The sequence below is a fragment of the Manacus candei genome, unplaced genomic scaffold (assembly GCF_025592945.1).
Source record: "Manacus candei isolate 608988 ecotype Guabito, Panama unplaced genomic scaffold, ASM2559294v1 h1tg000063l, whole genome shotgun sequence".
Lineage (NCBI taxonomy): Eukaryota > Metazoa > Chordata > Aves > Passeriformes > Pipridae > Manacus > Manacus candei.
Genome location: NW_026138111.1, coordinates 1,242,139 through 1,269,941, shown reverse-complemented (window position 1 = coordinate 1,269,941; position 27,803 = coordinate 1,242,139). Strand labels below are relative to the sequence as shown.

At 42.7% G+C, this 27,803-nt stretch overlaps 2 protein-coding genes across 3 annotated transcripts; one reads left to right on the top strand and one right to left on the bottom strand.

The window, feature by feature from the left end:
- Positions 1 to 672: 672 nt before the first annotated feature.
- PSMC2 (proteasome 26S subunit, ATPase 2) lies at positions 673 to 10,835 on the bottom strand. The gene is made up of 12 exons (XM_051805096.1): positions 10,693 to 10,835; positions 8,458 to 8,495; positions 6,026 to 6,107; positions 4,964 to 5,063; positions 4,510 to 4,641; positions 3,805 to 3,877; positions 3,566 to 3,661; positions 3,143 to 3,307; positions 2,545 to 2,632; positions 1,677 to 1,879; positions 1,033 to 1,129; positions 673 to 941 (listed from the first exon to the last, which is right to left on the bottom strand). The coding sequence occupies exons 1-12, from the start codon at positions 10,760 to 10,762 to the stop codon at positions 784 to 786; spliced, it is 1,302 nt and encodes a 433-aa protein (XP_051661056.1). The 5' UTR covers positions 10,763 to 10,835; the 3' UTR covers positions 673 to 783.
- Positions 10,836 to 11,065: 230 nt separating this feature from the next.
- On the top strand, positions 11,066 to 27,769 carry DNAJC2 (DnaJ heat shock protein family (Hsp40) member C2). Of its 2 annotated transcripts, none has more exons than XM_051805078.1 (17): positions 11,066 to 11,176; positions 11,706 to 11,896; positions 12,454 to 12,529; positions 13,990 to 14,088; positions 16,412 to 16,553; positions 17,680 to 17,760; positions 18,491 to 18,556; positions 20,324 to 20,415; positions 20,516 to 20,637; positions 21,538 to 21,687; positions 21,983 to 22,071; positions 22,158 to 22,227; positions 23,737 to 23,921; positions 25,157 to 25,257; positions 26,201 to 26,308; positions 26,964 to 27,118; positions 27,649 to 27,769. In XM_051805078.1, the coding sequence occupies exons 1-17, from the start codon at positions 11,110 to 11,112 to the stop codon at positions 27,721 to 27,723; spliced, it is 1,869 nt and encodes a 622-aa protein (XP_051661038.1). In that variant the 5' UTR covers positions 11,066 to 11,109; the 3' UTR covers positions 27,724 to 27,769. The 2 variants fall into 2 exon arrangements, with proteins under 2 accessions (XP_051661038.1, XP_051661039.1); XM_051805079.1 differs by having other exon boundaries at positions 11,106 to 11,176; positions 11,795 to 11,896.
- Positions 27,770 to 27,803: the final 34 nt, after the last annotated feature.

Here is a 27,803-nt window from a genome sequence, read left to right as displayed (position 1 = left end):
CAGCCACTGCCCAACTATGGAGCACTGGGTGTCTGTTGTGGTCATCCTCTGTGTGTAGAGGCATCTCAGACAAGTCATACAACGCATCAAAGTGCACACTAGTGGACTGATGTCAAAGTGTTTTAGAGCAGGATCAGGGAAAAGCAATCTTTCTTCCCTTAGCACTAAGAAATTACACTTACCTCTTCCTCCTTGACTCTCTTACTGTTTTGTAAGAAACAAAGAATCTCAACAAAAGGGATGAAGAAAACCACTGGAGGAAAAACAACCAAGCTGTGATGGTACCAGAGCATTCACTCAGGGAGAGAAAAAATGTCCTTTTGTGTTCTCCCTAAGCTGGGCAGTGACTCAGACCATCACACATGCCTTCCAGTGGCAGCTCCCGAGTTTTCTTAGGACGCACCTACACCTCAGTGCTGAGCATCACACAAACATTTCTCAGTACACCCGGAAACTTAAGGGTCCTTCACACCTCTATGGCTCAGATTACAAATTTTGGGTTGTAAATGGTGACCAGAAATCCAAACTTGGGATGTCTAACACTGCCTAGGTATCTGATTTAAAATTATCTCACTCCTTTAGGTTGTGTTAACAGAATCCCTTTGGGATTTTTTCCCTGCAGCAGCAATACTCCACTGGTGTAGAACACACTTGCAATGAACACACATCTGCTCTTTGGAATACTCTATTTATTTCTGGCTTCCAAGAACAAAACATTAATTACTACACTTGTATTTGTGTTCCGCAGAAGGTTTAAGAGGAACATGAAAAACATTCCCTGCATTAGTTGTAGGTCATGTAGCGGGGGGTAGCACTGAATTTCGCATAGGATTTAATGACTTTGTTCACTGCTTCCAAGAAATCCTTCTCCGTGGCAATCTTCCGGCGTGCTCGGATGGCAAACATTCCTGCCTCCGTGCAGACACTGCGTATCTCGGCCCCTTGGGAAGAAAGGGATAAAACAATTCAACACTGACAGCGGAGACAGAGCACACACAGAATTGTTTAAATAACTGAACACGTTCAGCTCACCTGTGCTGTTGGGACACAGCCGAGCCAACAGCTCAAACCTGATGTCCCTCTCAACACTCATGGAACGAGCGTGGATCTTGAAGATGTGAGTTCGCCCCTGGAAAAAAGGGTGGAGGACAGAGGTGTTCATGGCATGAGAGAGATGATGACTCCAGCCTGCAACTGTCCACATCCACAGCATGGGCACACAGAAAATACATCCTGTATTTGCTGCCCAACTATAGTTTCCCATGTCTGAACTGGAATGTTTAAGTTTCCGTGATACAAATCTAGGAAAATAGCTTTAAAAATAGCTTTAGTCATGGAAGTATGTCAAGTAATCTCTCTCAAAAGAGCCAAAAGAAAACACATTCCAACTTCTGAACTGTATCATGGATCTAGTTATAGGATTTTTTATCTGTTGAGTCAGGAACATCTGTTGAGCAGTGATTACAGCTGTTCACCATGGCTTCTCAGCCAGGGGTGGGATCTGTGCAGTGTGGGAAAACCTTTGGCACACCTTTAATCCCCCAGTTTTCCAAATAGTTTCACATCAGTTAAGAGTCCTGCTTTTGTTAACTCTCATGAACTTCCAGACAATAAAGCCCCAACTGAAGAAACACTCTGGCATCAGAACACACTTGGCTGTGGAAGAGTGTTCTCACCTCCAGGTCAGGCAAGCTGAACTCAATCTTCCTGTCCAGCCTGCCAGGCCTCATCAGCGCCGGGTCCAGAGTGTCGGGTCTGTTTGTGGCCATCAGCACCTTGATGTTGCCCCGTGGGTCAAACCCATCCAGCTGGTTGATCAGCTCCAGCATCGTGCGCTGCACCTCATTGTCACCCCCGGCCCCGTCGTCAAAACGAGCACCTGGAGAGGGAACACAGGAATTCCACAGCAAGGGAAATGATTTTAGATGGTACCCAAGTACTTGTGATGAGTTAAAAAGGTGTGAGGGGGTTATTTGGAAACAACACATTTCAAACCAAGAGTTAGTGCTGCTATCTGTCAGATAAACTAACTGTTGGATCTTCATCCTTCATACCAAAGGGCCTGTACCTCCCTGTGTAACTGGCCAAGCTGCTGGAATTTATAAGTGTAGTTTGTTTGTTTTGCCTCCCCTCAACCAAAATCCTCCCTTGTCTGTGTAAAAACTGTTCTACTTCAAAGGACCTAAGCACTTCCTTTGAGAAAAAAATTCAATGTTCAGGCAGTAACAAAGATTTGGTGTGTAGGCCAGAAGCTGAAGGGGGTTTAAGTTAACAATACTTGTTTGCAAATATAATACAGAGATTCTTCACTAAAGTTCAAATAATCTGGGTGTTCCAAATGTACAAAAATGGCTTCTCCTTGGGGCTGTATAAACCACTTCCTGACAGCTTCCTACACATGGGGTGTGCTGGGAGTAGTTTTGCTAACAGAGTGTTTGCAAGCACATTTCTTGAAATGCAGCACTCCAGATAAAGAACTACAACATGAAAAGAAAACCTGGAAGCTCTCATATGGGATTAGAACTATAGCCACTAATAACATACCTCCAATGGCATCAATCTCATCAAAGAATATAAGACAAGCTTTTTTAGTTCTGGCCATTTCAAAGAGTTCACGAACCATACGAGCTCCCTGAAAGCAAAAATCAAGATTTTGTTAAGAGTTTTGAGGCACATTGAAGGAAAACTATCGAACTTTTCATGCTCCCAAACACTTCTAAGTTTCCAATGAAAAAACTCTTTTTATTTGTTCACATATATAATAGGACATTCATAAAATGGATGCTTAAAGTAATTTATAAAGGAGAGATAAATTACTGTTCTTGAACTTAGAAGTACACATGAAATAATTTACCTCAGGGTCAAGTGAGAAATAAGTGGCAGAGTTGGGAACAGAATCCTAATCCCAGAGTCCCTCCTGAACCACAGACTGAACTCTGCACTGCAAAACCCCTTTCATCAGTGACAGCAAACCTCAGGTACTTTCCCCATCGCCTGACCTGCAGCAATTTGTCTGACAACTCCTTCCCCACCTGTATCTGCAGCATCCAAGTCCATCCATCCCTCATTGCCACTGCAGTGTCTGGTCCCCATAAGGGAAATGTGCAAATCTCTCCACACTCCCTCAAGTATTTGCTCTTACCTCTCCCACATACTTCTGCACCAGCTCAGACCCAATCACCCTGATGAAGCAGGCATCAGTCCTGTTGGCAACAGCACGGGCACAGAGGGTTTTGCCTGTGCCAGGTGGCCCAAACAACAGCACTCCTTTGGGAGGCTCAATCCCAAGGTTCACAAATCTTTCAGGCTGTAATGGTGGGAGACAGAAGGCAGGGTTATGTGCAAATTAAAGATTATGTGCAGCAAAGCGTAAATACAAATTAAGAAAATCATCAGTGAAGGGCAATATAAAGTGGGCTAAGCTGTATTTCACTTGTTAAAACCAGACTTCCTTTCACTCCGCTGTTTACATTCAGCTACACTGTCTTTTCTTGCTTTTCCAGATGCTGACAGATGACCAGAATACTTCAAAAATAGTAAAGGTTTCAATATGGAGGTTACTCACATGAAGCAGAGGGGTTTCGACCACCTCTCTCAGCTTTTCAATCTGCTCTTTACAACCACCAACATCACTGTAAGTGACATCAGGCTTTTCTTCTACCTGCACAACAAAGAGGTGAGGGAGCAGTTACCAGCCTGGTGCTGTGAATCTCTCCAGGCTTTCACAGCCCAGAACAAAATCCAGCTAAAGTAATCACAGCTACAAGACAAAGCAATGTCAAAGTAAGTAAAGGGAGTTCTCACTTGCATCATGGTGACTGTGGGATCAATCTTTGGAGGCAAGGGGATATGGATTTGATACTTGTTTCTGTCCACCCTGGTGAGAAAGCATAAAGACCATTATTTTAACACCGGTTAATTAAACTGCAATGTAGAAACAACTCTGTAAATGAGAAGGTGAATTCTTAAACTGTTCTTTTCTCTGGCATGAAGACAGCCCAGCCCTGAAAGCTAATAGTCAGATGAGCTAGAAACTGGAATCCTTTCTGCAGAAAATTTTAAGGTTTCCAAAACTATTAATTCCGAAGTATTTTGAAAACTAATTTTCAAAATATCCCACAGAGCAAACTGGCAAAATATTGATTCTCAAAGTTTCATCTCTTCGGTGAACATTTCCTGGCTGCCCTGTAACTGTGCAAGTGCCAAAGAAGAAACAGACTTTGGGTTAGGCAGGCTCCCTGAGAACTGGGGCTATTGGGGCCCAGACTGAAAGGTTTTAGTCCGTAACATGTGGTTTTTGTCAGAATAACATCAAAATCAAAAGATTCCATCAGAGCATGCAGGTGAGCTACCAGCTTCCAAGAGAAAGACATTAGTGCTGTAATTTCAACCGCAGCAAAAATTTGAAATAAAATGATGGCTGTTGACATGTCAAACTAAGACATGAGACAACTCAGAGAAAGCTTTACTCTCCAGGAAGACTCGGAAGAACACAAAGACTTTGCATACCCAACTCTCATGCCTTCTTCTATGTCAGTAGGTGCCACCTGGTCACTGAGATCCACCACAAACTTGGCAAACTGCTTGACATTGATAATGTACTTGGGATCCTCGGAGTCTGCATTGATTATCTTCGTGCACCTAATACAGAACACACAGTTACACCTCCCGGCACACAACTTGGCTTGTTACCTGCATAAGCATCAAGATAAGAGACTCTATGTCCCAAGTACACCAAAATAGCTGTTGCACTTGTAATTCCATTATTATGGCATGATACAATAGTTGCAGGGATAAGTACAGGTATAAAGTTAGTAACACAGTTCCCTTATGATTCAGTGGTAAAAAGCACCTCCAATATGCACAACATGTGAACCTGATTTTTTAAAGAAGTCTACACATAAGCTATAAATCACATTTTTAACACTATGGAGCTCCACTGAAAGAGGAAGAGCACACTCACCTTGCAACTTGTAATGGTTGCTCACTTTGGAGAGTTTGTTTATCTGCAGCCAGATCCCAAAGAGCAGGAGGAGCCAGGCCAGTGTCGGATTCCTTGATTCCTGTGTGCAGGACAGACAAGCTGAGGAAGAAGCAGCTAAATGGGACATGAGCAATCCTTCCCACACCAAAACCTTAGAGATAAGCCTGCAGGAAGCTTCTTGAGAGGCCTCCAAAACACACTCACACATGTGTCTTTGATGGACTTCCTAAAAAACAAGTTTCCTAAAGAAAGACGTCACGTGACTGCAGCTAAATGTGCAGATCCCAGCCTGGCCACTCTTTCAAACAATCTTGCAATGTGGGAATATTTCAGCCTGACACAGATATCACAGACAGTGGATGTCTACCTTCCAGAGGAGGAGTGAAACTCTGCATGTGCTTTCACTGAGGGAAAGCTTCAGTGTGAGATACAGAAGCCAAAGGACTCCCACAGATGAAAACCTCCATAAATCTTCCAAAATATGGATATAACAAGTACCATCTCCACAATGTATTTGAGAGAATCAAGGTTATTCTACAAGAGAAGTTGTGGTCTTCCTGGCAAAACTGAGGGCCACTACAGGATTAGCAACAGGGCCACAAACATACGTCAGTGAAACAAAGAAAAATTAGGAAACAAATTAATTGCCATTGTTACTGATTTTAACCCAGCTGATTTGAAATTCTAACTGTTCTGCTACACATTTCTTCATTGCACAAGGACTGGTACCACTACTTCATTATCTAGTGTCAGAAAGGAGCATTTGTTTCATGCCGCTGCTATATACAAAAAAATTATTTGATTAAAAATGTGTTAAAATACAAAATTACAAAATCAGATGTACTGATTAACCCTGCCCAATCAGAAAACCCATCACCTACTAAGCAAAAATCTCATGTTACCAAAAAAACCCCCTGCATTCTCTTGAGAAAAATAACAACAATAAACCAATGCAGAAGTTGTTTAAAATCAGCATCTTAAAACGCTTGTTTTGGTATCTGTGGCTCTTTTGTTGAAAGCCATCTCAAGAAAGGCACATACCAGTGAGCTCATTGATCTTCTTAAGTAGTTGTTGAATATCATCTTCTACTTGCTTGATCTGCCTTGAGTACGTGCTCTGGCCCTGGAAAAGGAATATCACGTAGATTTCATAACTCAAATTATCTCATGTTTAGGAAAACACGACAAGAGCAGCTGAGCATCAAGATGTTCAACAGACTGTCCTGGTGCAACAGCCAACTACTGAGCACAGCCAAAAAAGACAGTATCAAGTTCCAGTAACAATATTTTTGTCTGCAAAAGTGAAGTGCAGCTACAGACAATTGCCTAATTGTGCAAGTGGAAATTTTCCACGTTTGTCAACTTCAAGGACCTGTTTTTCTTTTAAACTTGTTCAGCCTTATTTTTTCAAACTATTACTTCAGAAGTTTAAAAAAGTCCTATTAAAAATCACATATAGACAGAATTCTGAATACACTATCTGAAGACCATCTCTGAGTGCCTTACTCAACCTTTCTATCATCTGCAGAAGACAGCAGAAAGATCATGGGGCAAATCACAATTCTTGCTTGTGATAAAATGCTTTTTTTGATCTGGATCTGCCTAACACAGGCATATCCAGATCTGGATTTGCTGTACAAGATCCCTTTGCACACCACTGGTAATGAGAAGAGAAGCCACAGCGGGCACAAGATGTACTTCAGAGCTTTGTAGAGGCATCTTAGTGTCAACAAAATTCACACTTCTGCCAAACACTCAAATCCAGACATGCCCTGAGCTGCAAGTTTCATCTTTCAAGAGTTCTTTCACAGACCAACTGGACTTCCCAGCTGTCATAGTTTGAAATTGGCTCCCCCTGAGAGGTTGGGGGGGCTCAGAGGTGATTGGGTGCCAGGGTAGTGTTCCCTGGAGAGCCAGTCACCACTCATGTTGTTCGCTTCTGCTCAAAATCATATATCACAGCACCGGAAATGGTTGGCAGTGCAGTCTTGGCTGTTTTGCTGTTGGTGTCTGCTGCGTGTAGGTGGACAAGGCCAGGGGGTGGCTGGGCTCCCTCTCTTCCCCTCTGGGGGGGGAAGGGGAGCCCTGTGACCCCCCAACTCAGCCTTTGGCTAGAGTTAGAGTCAGCATTTGGAGTGTGTGTTGTGAAGGAAGACATTCACAGCACCTGAGGTAAGGGGGAGGAGGCCAGGCCTTCTTTTCTCCCCCCTGCAGCTGCGGGATGCTTGGGACAGTGCAGAACTGAACCGAGCTGCCTGTGGCCAAGGCTAGGGGGTTTTGTCCCCCCACTGCATTTAGGCTGGTGGGGGGTGGATTTTAAGGCTCAGCACTTGAGCAGAGCCAAGTGGACGGGCTGATAAATCAGCTCAGTGCTTGGGAGAAGAATCCCAGGTGAAACTGGAGACAAGCCAAGAGCTCAAGAGTTGCCTGCCAAAGCTGACCAGGGGCAGCTGAGAACTGATGTGGAGGAATGAGGATTCCAGGATGTGGATGCTTGATAAGCTACACTGCAGCAGCCTATGAACCAAGGTGGGACACCGAGAGGGAGAGATCACCAGCAGCAGGAGAGCAAGGACTCAAAGCTATCTTCTCAGACTTCATGAGGAGGAGAGACTACAACAAACAACTGCTGGAACTTGGTGAGGAGGGAGTGTTCAGGAGCCCAGAACACTCCCACAGCAAAAGACTGAGTTACATATCAGCCTTAAAGGCTGCTCCTGGACTAAAGTTAAAGGAGGGACTGGAAAGGACTGACTGATAGTAATGTTTTATATATATATATATATGTATATAGTTGCCTTTAGTTTGTATAGTATTTATTTGTGTAAATAAATGTATATACTTCCCCCTTCCCCTACAGAAGCCTCTGGCCTGAAAGTTTCTCTCCGGTGTTAGGATAAATTGTTGAGAAGGGGTGGGGGAAGCCTAAAAATTGGATTTTAGATTTCTAATGTGGCTCAAACTGCTACACCAGCAGAGAGGGGAGACTGGCATTTTAAGCCTTATTGTCCATGGAAAATGCATCCCAATGCTATGCTCCTTTGGACAAGGTCCATGTATCCCTCTCTGACAGCTTTTTAACATGATGCTAAAAGAAAGTCAATTTGAGGGCAGGAGTGGTCTGAAAGTTATTGTTTTTATAAACCAAGAAAACTGATGAGTGAAAAAGCCCTGGTAAAGCCCTGGCTGTCAGATGCCTGTGGTGATCAGCCATGAGATACAAAACAAAAATAAAGAAACCCTTAATTACTTCCAAGCAAACAAACCCACTGGATTACTTTTAGGGTTGTGGGTTGGGGCCTTCTCATTGGATGGTGAAAAGAGAGAGAAGATTTTGGCAGGAGAGAAAAGCATTAGGAGCCTAAGCAGGTTTAATAACTACTCCCTAATGACACACTCCTCCACTCCTGCACTCTATTCCCAACAGGAACTGCTTTTTGTCTTCAGCACTCTCATAAGTGTAGGATACTTACATATGTCTTCAGCAAGGCAATGTCCCCTTCATCCAGAGCTGAAACAAGACAGGAGAGACTTAGCTTCCAGTTTTAAAAACAAAGCCAACAGCATCGATTCTGCTTCTAAAAGATGAACACATTTATTTTAAAGAGATTCTTTTGAGTTTCTACTTTTTCACTGAACCAAAGTGGAACAAAGAAGCATCAGACAGCCAAGAAAAACAAAACAGGGTCTCCAGCTACTCTCTTCAGTCCCAAAACCTGCACCACCCAGAGCTCACAGCAAGCAAGTTCTGCCTCTTCCAGCTTCCTATGACTGCACAAAGGAGGGATGGAAGATATGAAAACTTCATCTTTTTAACTTTTTGGTTCTAAATGTCTAAGAAAGCATCAACAGAACACTTTTCACCACTTTCTGCCAGTGACGTCTCTCTTCCAAAAAGCTCAGTGTGGGCAGGGAACAGCAAATCTAAGCTGGTCTCAGTAACAAAACATCACTGTAAACTACTAGTTTTATTATTGTAAAACAGAAAACATGGGAAGGGTCAGATTAAATGAGACCAACAGTCTGGCCTAATATCCCTTCTCAAACAGGAAGGTTCACAAATGTGGCAAATACATGGTGAGACCCCACTCCTGGGTCACACATTATTATCCATCCTTAAACAACTTTGCTAATGTGAATATTTACGTTGGGTTTTTGAATCCCTGCAAACTTTCAGCAACTTTCAGCAAAATACACGGGAAGGAATCCCCTGGTTTAAATCATCAGCATTGTGCTGCCTTTTACTTGACTTAAGCCTGGAATCTAAAACTTTCACCTGAGCCTCAGAACTCCCTCAGAAGAACAAGCAGCATTGGCTGTTCCATGTGTTCAGCTCTGCATAGTCCTGCAGGGAGGCTCCAGGGAACCTTCTCCATTAAATAAAAAAACCAGAACTCTCTGTTACTGTCACCCCCTGCTCCCTTTCACATCACTTGCAGTTTAACACACATTCAAACACGCCCTCTCCCTTCCCCCAAAAGCTGTTTCCATCCACCATTCCTGGCTCTCAGTATCCTCTCTTTTCTAATTCCATTGTATCTTTTTAAGGCAGATGGAGCACAAACCACACAGTACTGATGACCTGGGTGCAGTATGCATTATATATATTCTGAGAGGACCTTTTATGTTGATCCTTATTTCTTTCCTGATTATTTGTACTACCCCATTGATTTTTTTTTTATAGCTACTAAACACTGTGATGCTGCAATTTAGAAGTCTTTCTTGAGTGGGAACAGTTCAAAGTCCATCACTGATTACATTTTGCCCTGCTTGCGCTCCTAGATGCATCATTAAATATTTACTAATGTGAAATAAAAATGCACATTAAATTGAAATAAAAAGGCACGTTTAATTCAAGCACAAGGAGCAACCAGGAATTTTCACACTGTGCCAGTGTGCTCGGAAAAATCTGCCACCTCTCCTGCTGCCACTGAATTACTAATGGAAGTGGCAAACTTTAAGATCATCAAGTCCAACTGTCCACCCAGAACTGCCAATGTAGCCACTAAATCTTGTCATCCAGTGACAGATCTAGATGCCTCTTGAACCCCTCCAGGGAAATGGAGACTCCACCACCTCCCTGGGCAGCCCATTCCAATGCCTGACCACCCCAACAGTGACAATTTTTTTCTCCAGTATCTGATCTGAATCTCCCCTGTCCCAGCTCAAGGCCATTTCCTCTGGTCCTCTCGCTACAGACAGGTAGAAGAGACTGGCCCCCACCTCACCACAACCTTCTTTCAGGGAGTTGTAGTTTTTTTACTGTATCACGTTTTATTGATCTTTCAACTCATCACTGAACCACAAAAAGCCTGTTTTTCTCACGAGGAACAGATCAGGCATTTTAGGAGTCTCCTACAAGACAACTAGACCTAAAAAGGTATCCTGTCTTCCTCCCCTGAGGATCTCGGCAGCTTTCCCGACCAGCCCCACACGGTATTTCTTCTCCCCGCCCCCATCGGTCCTTCTCTATTCTCCCTGTGAATTCCCAAAGCCGGGCCCTCACACCGGTGTTTATTTCGGCACTCGGAGGGCGGCGGCCGAGGCCAGAAGCCGCCTCAGGGACATTTCTAATCCCTCTTTTCCCATCCAGCCCCCCGGCCCCGCCGCTCCCGGCTCTGCTCCGGCAGCTGCTCCCGGCACGGTCGTGCCGCCCCCGCCCGCCACCCGGGCGCCGCTCCGAGAGTCTCCCCCTCTTCGTCCCTCACCCCGGATGGGCTTGTCCTCCTTCTCCTCTTCCTTGGTTTTCCTCTGGTCGGCTCCCAGGTAGTCCGGCATCTCGCCCTCCGCCCTTACGCAGCACGGCAGCGCTTCCGCCCGGCGCGCAAACCAGGGTGCACCGCGGCCCGCGCACCGGCATCTCCTTCCCCCCCGGGCGCCGCGGCCGCCGCCGGGAGGTTCCGCGCGCCGCCGGCGGCTCTCCCCGCCAGCCCCGGGCGGCGCCGGTGGTACCGCCCCCGCGCAGGAGCCGTCCGGGGCTGCGGGGGGGGTGCAGGGACCGCGGCAGGGCCGCAGCGGGGCCCGCGGGGACCGGGCCGGGCCGGACCGGGCCGCTTATGGCGCCGCACGCGGGCGCCGCCGCCCCGGAAGCGGCACGGGCGGCCCCGGCCGGGCCCAGCGCGGCCATGGCGCTGCTGCGCGGCCCCGCCGGGCACGGGCAGCGCTCGGCCGTGACCAGGCCGCTCTCCGCCGGTGAGTACCGCGGGCACGGCCGAAACACGGCCCTCGGCGCTTGCGCTGGAGCTGGGGAACCCCCGAGGTTTTGGGGAGCTTGGCTGTTTATTAGGCTTTGATTCTCTTCGCGTGTTGCGCCTTCCCCGGCGCTTGTTCCGCTCCGTGTGGGAGCAACAAGTGTGGGGTCGCTGCCGGAGGGGGAGCAGGAGCGCGGGGAGATCAACCCCAGTTTAGCGTTGCCGCCGCGGTTATCGCCTCCGGGAGCAGCGGGACTGTGTCTAATGTGACCGGACACGTGCGTCCCTCTAACTCCGAAACCCCTCGGAGGATGCGAGGGCGCAGCGGGGCGTCGGGAGGTCCCGTCCGACGGGCACGCGTGTGCTGGGGCTCTGTGTTTGAAGAGCCAACGAGGAGGTTTGGCGATCTGTAGTCTTGTGTGATGCAGTGTCTTTATGGGGTTTGATGGGGTTTAATTAAAAAAAAAAAAAGGAAAGAAAAAAAAAGTAAGCCACAGAGGGTGAAGTTGCTCTTGTGTTTTTGCTTGTAGCGTCAGTGCTCTGTCAAGTGGAACCCGTGGGAAGATGGTTTGAAGCTTTTATTAAGAGGAGAAACATAAATGTTTCTGCCTCTTTCCAGGAGCTGGAAGATGAGAAGGAGCTTTCTGAAGAGTCAGGGGATGAAGAACTGCAGCTTGAAGAGTTTCCTATGTTAAAAACTCTTGACCCAAAGGACTGGAAGGTATTCAGTTGATACAGATTGGTGTCAACTATTTTTGCCCATTAAAGCTGTCTGCTATTCCCAGCTGCTAAAGATCCCTTCCCACCCCTGTCTGAATTGTTTTGTGTCCTTTGGCATATATCTGGGTTGTGAAGGCAAACACATCATGATAAGATCTTAATCTTGAGCTGCTGCTTTTTATTTTACCGCCTGAAAGTGTTAGGAGTGTCTCTTCTGCCTGTCACCACCTCCCTTACCCTGGAGTTATGTTGGCACTCTTAATATTAAAGACACCAGTTCAGTTTTCCAATAGTTGAACTTTCTAGTGCTGTGATACAATTTGGATTAAGCTACTTGAATTTTTATAACAGGGCTTAATTTATTGACATTTACATATTTAATAATTATGGCCTCTACGACAATTGTCCCTGCAGCCTTTTCCCAATACTTATTGAGAGGGAAGAATTCTCCCTCTTGCTTTTAAGAGATGGGGAGGAGAACTGGTTTTCTGCATGTATTGTGGCATTTTAGGTTGTATTTATCAGTGTTTATTAGGCTTTGTGGTTTTTTTCTCTCAGAATCAAGACCATTATGCAGTTCTTGGGCTCGGAAATATCCGATACAGGGCTACTCAGAAACAAATCAAAGCAGCTCGTAAGTACCTTTCCTTCATAAGCATAACTTCTTCTTTCAGATGTACACAGCTGTTTTCCACCTGACAATATCTGCATGTCATGAACAAGCTTTTTACTGTTTCACAGGCCTAAAAATGCCTCCTCAAAAATGCCTCTTCATGATGCAGGAGCACGTGCAGGTGCCTGGGGGCATTTTGTGGTACTTGCATGTGAAGGAACATGTTGGGCTTCAGAACCTTTTTCCTAGAACACGGTGTGCCTCTGCTTTGCAAGAGGGACAGAAGTGCTTAGTGGAGGAAGATTTAAAAGCACTCTGAAGATTGTTCAGTAGCCTTTATGAGACAAGCTGGTGGTGTGTGAGTTGACCTTGTGAAGAGTTGCCTGTGTAACTGTGCTGGTGTGAGCAGAATCACTGTCCCTGGATACTCCCAAATGAAAATGGGTGGAAATCAGTGAATTACCGACTTACATGGGAAATATGTTGCCTCATGCACGTGCTGGTAAACAGCACCACTGTGGAGCATGTGGTGGTATGACACGGAGCCACACATGCTCTGGAGATGATCAGTGGTTTCACTAATCCTCTGAGCACGAACTGGAGCCTCTCTAGGGCCAAACAGTTGTTTGAGCACTCAGTTGTTACATGGTACAGTACAGATGGAAGTCTTTCTCACCACTGTATACTGTGCTTTCCTGTTTTTAAGGAGGATTCTGATTTGTCATTCAAAAGGCAGGGACAGTTGCTGTAACTCCTTGCCTGGTATCTTCTCTCTGGTGTTCTATAGTGAGCCAAGAAGTGTGTTGTATGACAATGGGACAAGGCCTTTTGGCAGAGAAGTCCATTTAAATACTAGTTTTACCTTTTAAACACTAAAGAAACCTTGGTAGCACCTTTAGTAGATATTCTCTATGTACTAGTTATGTCTTAGGATTCAAGGCCTAAGTAGAAAGAGAATTTGACCCCAAGTCTCATGTGCGTGCTTACTGTTACCCGTGGGTAAGTGCAGCAATCTTCACAGGCTTGTGGCTGTACTTTCCTTGCTAAATTCCATCTTGGATTGTGTTCAGTAAAGGAATTAGAAATAACAACTAAAATTACATAAATTATTTTTCATTATTTTTTCAGTTTTGAAGCCAGCTGTACACTCACAGTTGCTGAAACACTTTGCTATGCATAATACTAGAATAAGTCCCAGAGAATCAGCACTTCTTCAGGTGTTGAGGTGGAATAGAGTTTCTGAGTTGTGGTCATTTTACGTCCCAGCGAAGATGAAATAATTTTAGGTCTGACAATACTGCTAAATCAAAGAAAAGTCATTAACTTATACTTGTTTTCTTCCAGATCTGGGGGTTTCGGTTTTGATTTTTATTAAAGTATGTAATTAGAGAAATGTCAATTGGAATTACTGTATTGCTTTTTAGTTTGAAATGTTAGTGATGAAGCATTTCTAAATGCAATGCTATTTATCTATTTGCTAGATAAATCCATGGTTTTGAAACATCATCCAGATAAGCGAAAAGCTGCAGGGGAACAGATAGGAGAAGGTGATAACGATTATTTTACATGCATAACTAAAGGTAAGCAATTGATCTCTCTTGTTATATGTTCTCTCAATCTGCTTGATAATCAGAAACATATTTCTTGTGCTTTATTAGGTTTTTAAAAAATTGTCAATGACTAAAAAGCTGGAGAAGGCCTTTTTCAGTTTAGAAAACTACCTCAATAGAGAGACATTGCATTAATATAAGTTCCCTCTGAGTAGAAGCAGAATGGGAATGGAACACAGACGTTTGGCTGCTGTGCCAGGTGGTGGCAAAATGTGACACTTGTAGCAGCACTCGCACAGATGAACACGGGAGGTGGCTCCATACCTGGGAAAACTGGTGTGTGATGGAGCAGTTCCCCTAAGGCACCAACAGCTGTTGAAAAATCTGAATTCTAATGTGCTTGCTCTGACAGCAGAACATCTTTTGATTTGATCCAGGATATCAGTTTCTTCAGCTGCTCATTTTTGCCCTCAGATGAGTGAGTGAACTCAACTGAGTGACATTTCCCTCTGGCCTGTAGAGGTGGACTTGGCAGCACTGGGCTAATGGTTGGACTCAGTGATCTCAGGGGTCTTTTCCAACCTTAATGATTCTGGGACCCAGAGCACCACTGCTGGCCAATTCCAAAGCCGTAGGGACTGTTCTAGGTGTATGACTTGGGTCTCTAGAAATGCTTTGGAACTTGGCTTTTCTGTTTATTTCAAACATGTTATTTTCACTTAATAAGGTTGAAGCAAGAGGAAATCTTGGAATTTGTGTTTCTAAACTTTCTTCTCTGAATGTCTTCCTACAGTACTGGTTAGTATGAGATATCAGACAAACTAATGTTGTTTTCAGCTTCCTTCAGAGTTGTCAAAGGGAAAAAAATTGCCAAAGGAAATTTCTTTTTTGTAGTTGTAGTCCTGTCAGAAAACTGCCAGATATCTATAATGAGAACCTACACCTGAATTCAGGAATTGCTCTGTGTTCTACATGCACAGAGCAAAATATCATGGAATCATAGAATCTTCCTTCTTAACTGCTTACAATCCAAGTGTAAGGATAAACTGAAAGCAAAGCACAAAGTAGCAAGGAAGAGGAGTAATGCTTCCAGGCTGTACTTTGGAGGAAGGAAATGCAGTTGTAGGAAGGAGGGGCATGAAGCAGGAGGAAGTGGTAATGGAACAGGGAGAAGAAACTTGGAAAGGGAGGAGTACGTAGGTGGGATTCAGAACTGGATCTGACAAAGGAATGAGCAAGAGATACAGAGCTGGGGAAACTGAGTATGTGGGAGTAGAACTGGGGATCTGTATGGAAGGGGTGTCTCTTGAGTAGAAGAGTAACCAATGGATGTGCACAGAATTTCTTGCATCAGGACATGGTATGAGGGTTACTGAGGCTCCTGGCTTACCATGCAGAGGATAATTGGGGTCATTTAGAGAGTAGAGAGAGTATTTAGAGAGAAGAAGTCCCTTCCCAGAAGAGAAGGGCAGACTGGCAGGCAGCAGCTCATTGGTGGCTACCTGCATTCCTTTCTCACTCCACTGACATGTGCAGTGAGATCAGTTTACAACAGTACACAGAACTGCAGAGCACCAGAGTCTCCAGGTTATCACCTCCTGGATCCAACTTCATGGTGCAGTGTTCTCTGTCCAGGGATGCAGGCACAGAAGCCCATGAATGATCACATTATGAATTTGATTCCTTTGACTTTTCACTCTTACCGAAAAATAGTGGTCATTGTAGAACTGACAGACAAAGTAACTCCACACTACCTTCTGAAAAAGTAAGAGTTTGCTGAAGCTATAGTGTGTGTGATTTACAGGATACCAGATTAATAACGTGATGCTCTCCAACTTTGGGCCTGTAAGAACAGGAAAACTGGGAGTGTGTGCATGTTTCATCCAGCAGCTCTGTGGTGATTTATATTCTTTCCAAGTCTCAGTACAACTTCATAATGAGCTGCAAAAATTCTAATGAATGGCTCATTTTCTTGCCAGTTCTGACATCATATTAACTCAGGAACTGCTTTTACTCTGTGCTTTAATAGACCCATTTTGTCAGTTTGTCTGCTGCAAGGATCTGATGCTGTATAAAAGCCTGAGGATGTCAGGCCCAAACTCCCAGGGCTTGAACCAAATTTACTGCTATGAAAGTATTTTAAATATTACATGTTTTGTTACATCTCAGTAGTTAAATGTGTTCTTTTAAATGAACATTTTCCTCCTACTTAGTTTAACAGGAGTAGAAAACAATGCTATTTGGTGACACTGAAATAATTAAGTATCAAGCTGTACAGAACGATAGATCAAATGCAGATCTGACAGCATCTTTTTAAACATTTAGAACCTTATGTCTGGTAACTTTTTTTCAGCTTATGAAGTATTATCTGATCCTGTGAAACGACGAGCATTTAACAGCATAGATCCTACTTTTGATAACTCTGTACCTTCCAAAAGTGAAGCAAAAGAAAACTTCTTTGAAGTTTTCTCACCAGTTTTTGACAGAAATGCCAGGTAAGCCATGTCAGACTGCCTCTGCTTTTGCTGGAGAATCAGCATTTGCAAACTTCTGATTTTGTGTTTGTAACAAGAGATGTAGTAATTTGCTAGAAATGTAATACAAGTAAAATAGTGCAGTTCTCTGTTATTTCATTTTAAAATAATCTGAACTGTGACATTGAGTTTGACTCATGAGATTTAAAAAAAAAAGATCTGTTCTCAGCTCCCTGCTGTCTTTTTTGTACAACACATTGTTTCATCCTAAAATTACTTTCAATACTAAGTGCTTGTATACTGCTGACTAAAAATTACTTTTTTATGATTTTCTTATGAGGATGAGACATTAAAGAAGACAGTAGTTATTTTCACAATTTAGCTGGTTAAAAGAGAAGATAAATGTAACTAGCAATATTTGGTGGTTCTGTTTTTCTGCATTTGATTCATGCTTGGCAATTAACTTTGTATTAAGGGTGTCACAACAGAAGCCTGTTTCACCTTTTCCCTACATGAAGAAGTGCCCCACTGCATGAGGTGCTTTGCAATGTTTTGAACAATAGTTGTTTAAAGTAGTCTTATTGACTGTTTTATCAAGTATTCCAGAGATTCAGACCTGAATCTCTGGTTGTCACATGGGCTTTTCCCTTCTCTGCTTGGAAATAGATGCTTTGTCATGGAACAACAAATTCTAGAGCCTATGGAAGATTTCCCTAGGAAAAAATGCAGTGGAGGCGGAGTATGCATTATTCCCTTGTGCTCCATTAGAACGTGTGGGAGGTTTCCTGTAGCCTACCACAGAGCTGAGTTACTCACAGAACATCTTTTGTCCACTTTCTGTAAGCTGCTTTTCCAGAAGAATGTGTGTGGAGAATTGAATATCCACAAAGATAGCTTGTGCTCCATCAGGTCTCCTTGTAGGCACAAGGCAGGAAGGAGGTTGCTTTTCTGGAGGAACTCCCCAAAAAATGCCCAGTCTGGAGGATGCTTAGGAGGAACTGTCCTGTTCTCTTCCTCTTTCCTGGTGCTCTTCTGTGTTGGTGGAAGGGAGCCTCCAATTTGGTATTTTGATTCTGAATTTAACAAATGCCATGTTAAGAAGTGAGGTTATCCATATTGTTTCTTGAAAATATTCATTTATTTTCAGGTGGTCAAATAAGAAAAATGTACCTAAACTTGGGGACATGAACTCCTCATTTGAAGAGGTAGATGCCTTCTATTCCTTTTGGTAAGTTAGCTGATGTCTCTGTTTCTGTTCACAGTGTTCAAGACATGTGATATGAAGGGCTTGCAGACCCTTTGCTGTGTGGATTGTTGGCTGTGGGCTGTTCTGACCCAGTAATGTCATGGAATTACCCCACAGCCGTTTGTGCCTCCCACGAAATGAGCTGGCTTTCTCCTGGCTAATCCATCCACACTAAATTCGTGGTTGCAGCGGGAGGGCTGAGCACAATGGCTGTGAACTGAGCTGACCCACAGACTAGAAGTTCATCTCACCTAACTTGTGTTTTTTAGTGGAGATGTCTAAGGTGTTTAAGGGAGATGTGTTTAGTCCAATAAAGTCAGTGTTTATGGTTTGACTTCCCTGCTAAGTACGAGTGCTTACATGAAGATTACATTAATTTCTCTCTGAACTCTACAGACTGCACTGCATCTCCACTGCCTGTGATGGGAGCTTAGACAACTGCACTGTAGACATTTAGAGTTGGCAAGACTGATCCCATCCTGACTCTGTCCCACAGTACAGATAGGTGTAAATCATTACTTTCAGGAACATCTTGTGCTTTGAGTAAACACAGTGGAATCACTGTAGGTGCAGTATAATTGTAAATTACGTATTATAAATTATAAATAGCAATATAGTTGCCTACCAAAACATAATGGTAAAAAAGGTAGATGATTTCTAATAGATTTGCTGTTTTTTCATTCACTTTATTTTTTCCTTAAATTTACTTTAGGTATAATTTTGATTCCTGGAGAGAGTTTTCCTATTTAGATGAAGAAGAAAAAGAGAAAGCAGAATGGTATGTAAGTAAAAAGAAATTTGACAGGAGACTGAGAGATGATACAGCAAGATTTTCCAACTTTCTCTTAGACTGTAAGTCACAGGAAGAAAGGTAGCCAAGCTAAGTCTGAATTCCACTCTCCTAGCTCAGGAGTCAGTCATGGACTTGAACTGGAGTGACTGTGGGCTTCTGTGTCTTATTTGTGTAGCTGAAGTAGTTCTTGCTTGCCTCACAGAAGTGTGTCTGAGGTGCTTTGAAATGTGTGTTCAGTTAAGTTCAGACTTGCAGTTCCAGCCAGTCCCAAGCACAGGTTGAACCTGGAGCCAGAGCAGAGTGCATAAGTAAGCAGGTATCATTTCTCTCTTGATCTTTAACTTGTACTGAGAAAATGATACTTTATAGAATTTGGAGAGATGAGTTCTGTTGGCTTGATGTTAATAAAAATCATGTATTTGGTGATGTAGTGATAGTTGCTGAATTACTCAGACTCAGAAAATAACATTCTATTTTTATCCTTCCTACAGTTCTAAACACAGAGTGTTCAAGTTGGAGCACCAAATCATTTAGTCTAACACATTTCACAGGATGCAACCTTTCACTTAGTTATCTTTGTATAACCTTAACTTGCATTGTATGAACCTCTTATTTCAGGTTTGGATATAAATCAATTCTGTATTTAGATTCAGTGGCTGGCTTGCTTTGTGCTCGTAACTGACATATTTAGCTGTAGGTAGGCATTCATTTCTCTAGTGCCTCTTCCTGCTGTTAAATTTTTTGAGCCTCACTGGACCCACTGTTCTCTCTTTTATGAGGCACTGTAATCAATTCCACATCACTTGTATTGTGATAAATCACACAGATGAATCTCTAGCCTTCTCATTGGAAGGGTCTTGAATTATTTGCATAGCTCTTTTTTCTTCTGGTCATTCCTGTCATTAGTGTCCTTTTTTAAAGACAAGTGGTACCTAGTCTGCTGTACTTGAGAGAGAACTTCATTTCAGCAGCTGTTCAGATGGCCATGATTCTTGTTACCCCTTCTTGACACAGGTGATGTTGTTCACGTTTTAAAGCTTCAATCTACTCATATTAGTCTCCTACTCTGTTATGGGGATTGTTTTCTTTGTTCTGAGGTATGGAATCACAGAATGGTTTGGGTTGGAAGGGACTTTAAAGACCATCTGGTCCAGCCACCCTGCCCCCTATATTTTTCTCCATATGCTTGTGTGGATGAGACTACAGACCCCCACTAAAAACTTGCCTCTTTCTTGGCAGCACTTACAAGTATTTTCAGATTATTTAGTCAGCCAGTTTCTCATCTATTTAACCTGAGCTGTGTTCTGCTGGAGTGAATCTGGCATGACTTTACCACAGTGTCACTGTTGTTTCTGTGCAGATGGGTTTACTTGACATGACCCGTATTCTCTGAAATGAGATAATTGGCATTACTTATTTTGCTGCCCTTTAATTAAACATTATACCAGCATTTCTGTTGTTTTGCTGAGGTTTAATGTTAGGTAAGCAAGTGGATTGCATTTTGGAAATAAAGCCCATGATATCATTCCCTTCGATGACAGATAAGCAGCTTGGTTTGTCAGGTTTATGTAACTATGTAAACACTTAGCATTTTTTACATGAGCTTGGGGCCTGGAGCTTCATTTATCGAAGTCTATTTTTGAAGTTTTCACAGAAGAGCATCTGTGTGGGGGAAACTCTAAAAAGTTTGTTGATGAATTTCTAACAGTGACATTGTAGGGCATTAGCACTGAACTGTGTTTTCCCTTCTAGTCGAGATGAAAGGAGGTGGATTGAGAAGCAGAACAGAGCTGCGAGAGCATTGAGGAAAAAAGAAGAAATGAACAGAATTAGGACTCTTGTTGGTGAGCACAAAAACTGCTGTTTTTTAAAGAGAGATTTGTTAGCTAATAGTGGAAATCTCCTGTTTTTCTTCTGTACATGCTGCTTCCTTTCTTCCACCAGACAATGCATACAGCTGTGATCCCAGGATAAAGAAATTTAAGGAGGAAGAAAAGGCAAAGAAGGAAGCAGAGAAGAAAGCAAAAGTAGAAGCAAAACGAAAAGAACAGGAGGCAAAAGAAAAAGTAAGTTAACAACTTTATTTGGATTGAAAAACCCTGGTTCATTCATACCTGATCCACTGCTTCAGCTTCTAGTTGTGTCAGGAGCTACTGTTAGAAACACAGTGGGTTTAATGATGCATTGTCTTTGCCTGTGCAGCAGGCAGGGCAAGACTGACAGCCTTTTGAGAATGAGATGGAAACAAGGAATGCAGATCTGAAACAAAAGATCTTCTAAAACTGAATTCTGTCGTTGCATACGCTTCCTCTGGTTTCGAGGCAGGTGTTAAGTTCTGTGCCCTACTTTGCATTTTCATAAAATGGACATGGCTGTTTGCCTTGTGTGTGTGGAATGGGAGTGGTTGGTTGGTATGAAACACTTTGAGGTAATGCAACATATCTGATTAATATTAACAGTTTGGAAAAGATGGCTTTGAAAGTACAGGAATGAAAGGGAGCTGTAAGATGCTAAAAAGTAACCTGAAAGACAGTGCTGGAACACTGCAAAATACTATATTAATAGTGATGCAGAGAAAAGCCGGACCACTGCATTTTTCCAAGCTTATATTCCTGAGGCAGCCATAGGAGATTTCACACGGTTTTATATCTTCATTGCAGACAAAGTGAGGATTTATAACCTGGGGGTCCTCACAGTGCATACCTGGGGTACTTAATTAATGCCTCAATTAATCAACTACTCAATGCCAACTGCTATATGTTTCATCATCTTCCTTCAAAATTCTTGGAAAACCAAACATTAAAGTATTGATGCATTTTAAAACAAACCCCACCAAAACAAACAAACAAAACTCTATCCACACCAAAACCAAAACATTTTAATATTAGATGACTGAATGACCTTGTAACAGTGTGATTTGTTGAGGGTTTTTTACTTGTTTGGGTTTTTTTCCCTTTTGATTGCAGCAAAGACAAGCAGAATTAGAAGCAGCACGGTTAGCAAAAGAAAAGGAGGAAGAAGAAGTTAGGCAGCAAGCATTACTAGCAAAAAAGGAAAAAGAGATACAGAAGAAAGCAATCAAGAAAGAAAGGCAAAAACTGAGAACAACGTGCAAGGTATTAAATATAATTACGATGAAATACATGTTATGTCAGTGAAATTACTGTGTGTGTTTAGATTAGACTGTATCGTGTTTGCTTGTCCTTAGGGCTGGAGATGGGTATGGAAAGTGGGTTTACTAAAAACCAAAGTGCTAAAACACATACTTAAATGCTTCTGAGTTATGAGTAAAGCTGACCAAATAGGTCCAAACACAGCAGTGGCTGAAGGATGCTGTGTGTTAAGCCTTTGGCTGAAGGAACAGGACAGTAAAGTTCAAGAACTTTGTAGAACATGTATTTCTGCTTCCAGAACTGGAATTACTTTTCTGATAATGAGGCAGATTGTGTTAAAATGATGGAGGAGGTGGAAAAGCTTTGTGATCGCCTTGAGCTGGCAAGGTAAGTCCTCCTGCTGCTGCTTTCTGCTCATTTTGATACCCATCTTTCCACTAGCTCTCCGTTGTAACTTAATAATTTATTTTTAGTCTGCAATGCTTGAATGAAGCACTTACATCCACAACAAGGGAAGGAGGAAAGGCGGCTGTAGTAAAACAGGTAATTATGCTGAGTGTCAAATCAAAATAACAGAATGAATTGTGGAATCAACATGACTGAATCGAAGTAAGATACAACATAGCTGCTGTGGAATCCTGCTTGTTAAACACAGACTCGAGTTTCAGAGTCCCCAGGCAGTGTGATCTCTGCTCCATTTTAGACAGTGCAGTTCATGTCTGGGGAGATTAATCCACTTCTATTCAGAAGCAGTAGAGGAATTTTATTTTGCCCAACAATGGGTAGAAGTTACCTCGAGGGAAGGAGGGCAGTCTTAACCTATTCTGTTATGCAAGAAAAATTCTAGCCTAGTATCCCTGACCTGGGGCTAGATCCACAAAAGGACTTCAGTGCTGCAGGCTGTAGGCATTGGAAGGGCCAGTGGGTTGGATACCAAACAATGGAAAAAGCAAGACACTTGCAATTTAGGTTTACAAAACTCAGCAAGGATCTGCCTAAACCTGCCAGCAGGGAAAAGCCATTTGAACTAATAAGGCTGAACCTACATCCTGCAGAAAGAGTAAGTTGCTTTCTCTCACCCAGTGTGTTTCACTGCTCTGAACTTTCTTTCCTGGTGGGGATCTGCCCCCATCCCAGGGTCAGGTTTACTCACCAGTCAACTTAAAGCCTTTGTATTCTGTAGGGGACTAAATTCAATCTTCCATTCTCCAGGAGAGTGTTCCAAACACAGGACAGTCCCCTTTCTGTCTGTTAAAACTATTCCATTTCTGCATTAATAAAAATTATCTGCCAGATAACTTTCCTTTTGCCAGAAAGATTTTGAGACAGAGTGAGAAACCTATTTTGGGCAATCTGCCAACAGGGGTCAGTGCACAGCTCCTTTAATATTGCCAAGACTGAAGTGGGAAGCAGATAATTAAAGATGTGTCAAACCACATTCTCGAGATGTGATTACAGGTCACAAAGATGTGCAGTGGGTAACTTAAATTCTGCTGAACTGCTTGCTAACAAACTACACCTGGCCATCTAACTCTGAGTAAACTCTTAGCATTAACTGCAACAACCCAGATTTTAGTTACTAACTTACTGCAACTGTTGTAACTGAGAATTTCTGACATAACCAGGCTTAGATAGCAGTTCAGTTGGAAGATTTGGGAATCAGTGTATTCAACATGGATGTTTCACTGCCCTCACTGGTCACTTTAGGCTTTTATTACTTTTGTGGATCTGTCCCTCTTAAGTCAGGTGTTAGCCTGGACATTCACACTAGGATCTGAAGTTTTGCTTTAATTCTTGGAGTTTTCATGTAATTTCCTAGGGAACTTGTGATGGATTTCTGAACTCCTAATCTGAGATGGCCAAATTTATGCATGGGATGGAGGGAAATAATACAGGAGCAGATAAGCACCTCCGTTTCCTTATGTATCATGTACAGAAGAGAAACTAAGCAGAATTCAAGGCTCAAAGTGATTCCAGAGAGAGGGGGTTTGTGTCACTGTGAAATGTAAAAATTCAATAAATAAATAAATAATGCTTATTTACAATCCTTAGATAGAAGAAATAAATGAACAAATAAGGCGAGAGAAAGAAGAGGCAGAAGCTCGTATGCGCCAAGCAACAAAGAGTTCAGAAAAGTCAACCACTGGTGGTGGAGGGGGAAGCAAAAATTGGCCAGAAGATGACTTACAGTTGTTAATTAAAGCTGTGAACCTCTTTCCAGCAGGGACTAACTCAAGGTACTCCTCGGGATCGGTGCTAAAATCCCTACTAACAATTTTTAATTAAATAACAAGCATAATACCACTTACTTTCAGACCCTCCTAAGTATGGTGTCAGTATGAGGACTCCCTAAATTTCCTCCTGTTCCTTGACTCTTAGCAGCCAGTGGTTTGTTTTCCCCCAGTGCCATGCTTTATGTGTCACTGGAGTTAGCTCTGGCCCTGTATCATTTCCCCCAGACTGGGGCCTCAGTCCATTACCAAGATGGTGCTGAGGTGCATGTTTGCACAGGGCTCACTCCAAGGTAGGCTCCAGTTGTTAAAGTAGAGAACAAAACTGGAACAGTGACTGGGATGCAGCTGGGTAGGAATACAAGTGTGTAAGCTACTTCCAGTAGCTCCACAATGAATATGAGGCTGCTTTCCCCTCTACATGGTCAGAGGAAACCATGCAGAGAGATAAGTGCACCAGCTTTCCTTAGGGCAGAGCTGGGGGAAAGGGAAAGGTTGGGATTTACAGAAAGCAGCACTGGCAATCAGCTTACTGATAAGCATGAAGAACAGGAGTATGCCTTAAATTCTGCTCTTTCCCAGGAATGAAATGCCTACTTCCACTTGGGATTTGAGGCCCCAATTACAAGACTTAGAGGCATACTTTAAAAAAAATAAATAAAAGCTGCCATACTCTCTGGAGACAATAGCAGTGCCTGTTTCTGCAGCTCAGCAGTCAGTGCTCACTGAGAGCACAGGCCTAGACCCCATCCTCCTGTCTGATCAGGTGCAAATATTGCTTTCCATTTTCTAAGAATGCACTAGAAATAGTTCTGGGGCTATAGGGCTGTTCTAGCTCTTTCCTGCTTAAGCCCCTTTCCTTGATGTTTAGGCCTTCTGGGGAGCAGTGGACACAGGATTAGTAACTTCTCAGCCCTTGAGTGCACCCTGCAGTATTTAATGTCAGAGGTGTTCAGGGAATTCAGGAAAGCAACATGTGAGCAGAATTTTGAGGATTAGAGGTTTGCACTCACCTACATTCTACCCCATCCTTTTTCTGTATTGGCAGCTAAAGTTCACTCAACTGACTGAATTCTTCAGTTAGTGACTTTCCAGAAATAGTTACCCTGACATTTTATATGTATTTAAGTATGATTAAACTTACTTAGGATTTGATATAAAATGTGTACAGGAGCTTGACCATCACTTGTATGAAGATAATTATGTAATATGCTGGTTTATCCTTTCTATTCCTGATTTAGGTGGGAAGTTATTGCCAATTACATGAACTTGCACTCTACTACTGGAATAAAACGAACAGCAAAAGATGTCATCAATAAAGCCAAGAGCCTTCAAAAGCTTGGTATCTATATTACCTTATTTTTGCAATAAGATATTCTGCATGCTTCTGCACAGCTGGATTTTTTTTTCAAATGGCTTTGTGTTTCTGAGAAAATCTTCTGTATATCCCCACAGAAGTGTAGTTCAGATGGAAGATTTAGAGGAGCATTTATGTGATTCAGTGTTTTCAGCCCAATGGTTTTTGTGTAAGTTACCACCTCATGAGTGACTCTCAGGAACAGTCTCACTGTAGCTGGATGCTCAGATGTCTGTGGGCCACATGCATTGCCTGGGCTCAGCCAGAGACAAGTGGGCCTCTGGAAAAGCTCCCTACAAAGGAAGGCATCTAAAATAAAAGGAAATGATTAAGCTCTAGAGATACTTTACAAACACCAGAGTAAGACACCTAAATTAATGTGGCTCATCTCTTCTTTGAAAATGAATAATAATAAAATGATAAATGAAGCCTAGAGAGCTCTGGAAGAAGGTCTTAAGGAAATTACATATTTCACTACAGGAGAAAAAAAAATTGCACAAAGTTTTTAAGAGGCTTCTCCATTCCAAACCACCTGCCTGAACTTCCCCAGTGTTCCTGCCCCTCTGACACGCTCGTACCCTGGATAATATGTGAGTTTTGTGCAGGAGCCATTACTTGAGAGAATAATCCTTCTGGATTTCTCTGAAGTTGCAGATTCAGGCTTAAGATTATAGGGAACAAGTATTCCTCTGAGCAGTATAAAGCAGGATAGGGGTTGGAGAGCCTGACACTTTGAGCAAAGTTTATTGGACCCTAAAAGATTGTTTTTTTTAATCTACCAACCTCTTTACCATTATTTTAAAGGAAGTAGGAATAGTTTTAATTATGTGATTATTGTAAACTAGTAATCTGCTACACAATGTTTTTATTATTACATGTGGCTTTAACTTTTGCAATAATTTTTCTCTTCAATGTCTGTTGCTCATAGACCCTCATCAAAAAGATGACATAAACAAGAAAGCATTTGACAAATTTAAAAAAGAACACGGTGTGGTGCCTCAGATGGACAGTGCTGCCCCCTCAGAACGATTTGAAGGTAAAGCTGAAAAGGGAGCCCTTCTTACAGACTTGTCTCCCCTGTGCCTCTTAGAAAGGAAGTAACCCAGACTCCAGACTTGCTTACAAACATAGAAAGTGATCCAGGCTCTGGTGCCGGATTTCAGCGTTTCTGGTACACACAATACACCCCACAGTGACCTACACAGTGACAGTCTGAAATGCTTCCTGGTGAGGCAACAGGTTAAGTCTGGTGCTGAGATCATCTGTTCCTCAGAGGGTGTTACACTTTCAGGGAAGAACAGGCTTGAGGGGATGTACTTGAGATACAGGATCATCATACAGCTTTTGGTCTCCTGTGAAACCCCAAACACCTCCCATCAAGTTTTCCAGACACTTAGAGAAGGCTGTTTCCTTACTGAGTGTTCCTTACTGAAATGCAAAAGGAAAACCTACATTGCTGCCCTAGTGCTGTGCCTTAAGAGGGCAGCTACAGCAATCTAACACTCAGCTGACACCAAAAGATGCTCCCTTCTAACTTCCCCATGCTTTATCTAAAGATCCTGAGGGTCACTTGTCCAGTCAGCTTCAGGATTGGTTGTTTTTTTGGGCTTTTCAAAACTGCACAGATTTTAAATCTACTAAATAGATTTGACAATATTTTTCTTACTGTCATTTTTGCATTTGAAAAACAGGATCACCTTTAGATACATCCCCTTGGACTACAGAAGAACAAAAACTTTTAGAACAAGCATTGAAGACTTATCCAGTAAATACTCCCGAAAGATGGGAGAAAATAGCAGCAGCTGTTCCAGGCCGGTCAAAAAAAGACTGCATGAAGCGATACAAGGTAAGGGACTCACCTCTCCTGGGACTGGCATCAGCCCAGGTCTTGATAGAATCCTTTGCTTTTACTGTTGCACTGCCTACCAGAGATGGTCTCTGACAGCAGCAAACTGATGGAACCTTATGGAGAAACTTTTTTTTATTTTTGGTAACTCAACCCCTGAAGAGCTTTAAGGACTAAATGTTCCTTGGTGAAAGTGGTGGCTCTGGAATCTGGGAAGGAAAGTCTGTCTCAGGAAATCTGTCTTACAATTTGACACCAAGCTCTTGTAGACAGTAAAGTCCTATCCCTATCCTCCTGCAGGTAAAGTTCCTACTACAGGGGAGGTAGATGAGCATTGACGTTTCATCAATTGATTTGTTCCTAAGAGAAATTGCTTCACAGTATTAAACTGTGTAGATTTCTTACTATGTTGAGAGTGAGAGTGTTTCACAGTGAATAAATGTAGGGTTCAAAACCCTAGCATTGTTAACACATTGCATGTTTAATTTAATTGTTTGGTGTGTTGTGTTTTTTTTCCCCCAACTATCCAGGAACTCGTTGAAATGGTCAAGGCAAAGAAAGCTGCTCAAGAACAAGTGATGAATGCTACTAAAGTCAAGAAATGACTCTTACTGACAATCTTTGTTTTGTAATAAAAATGCAAATACTGTACATGTTTCCATTCCTTTTTTCAGTATACAGACAC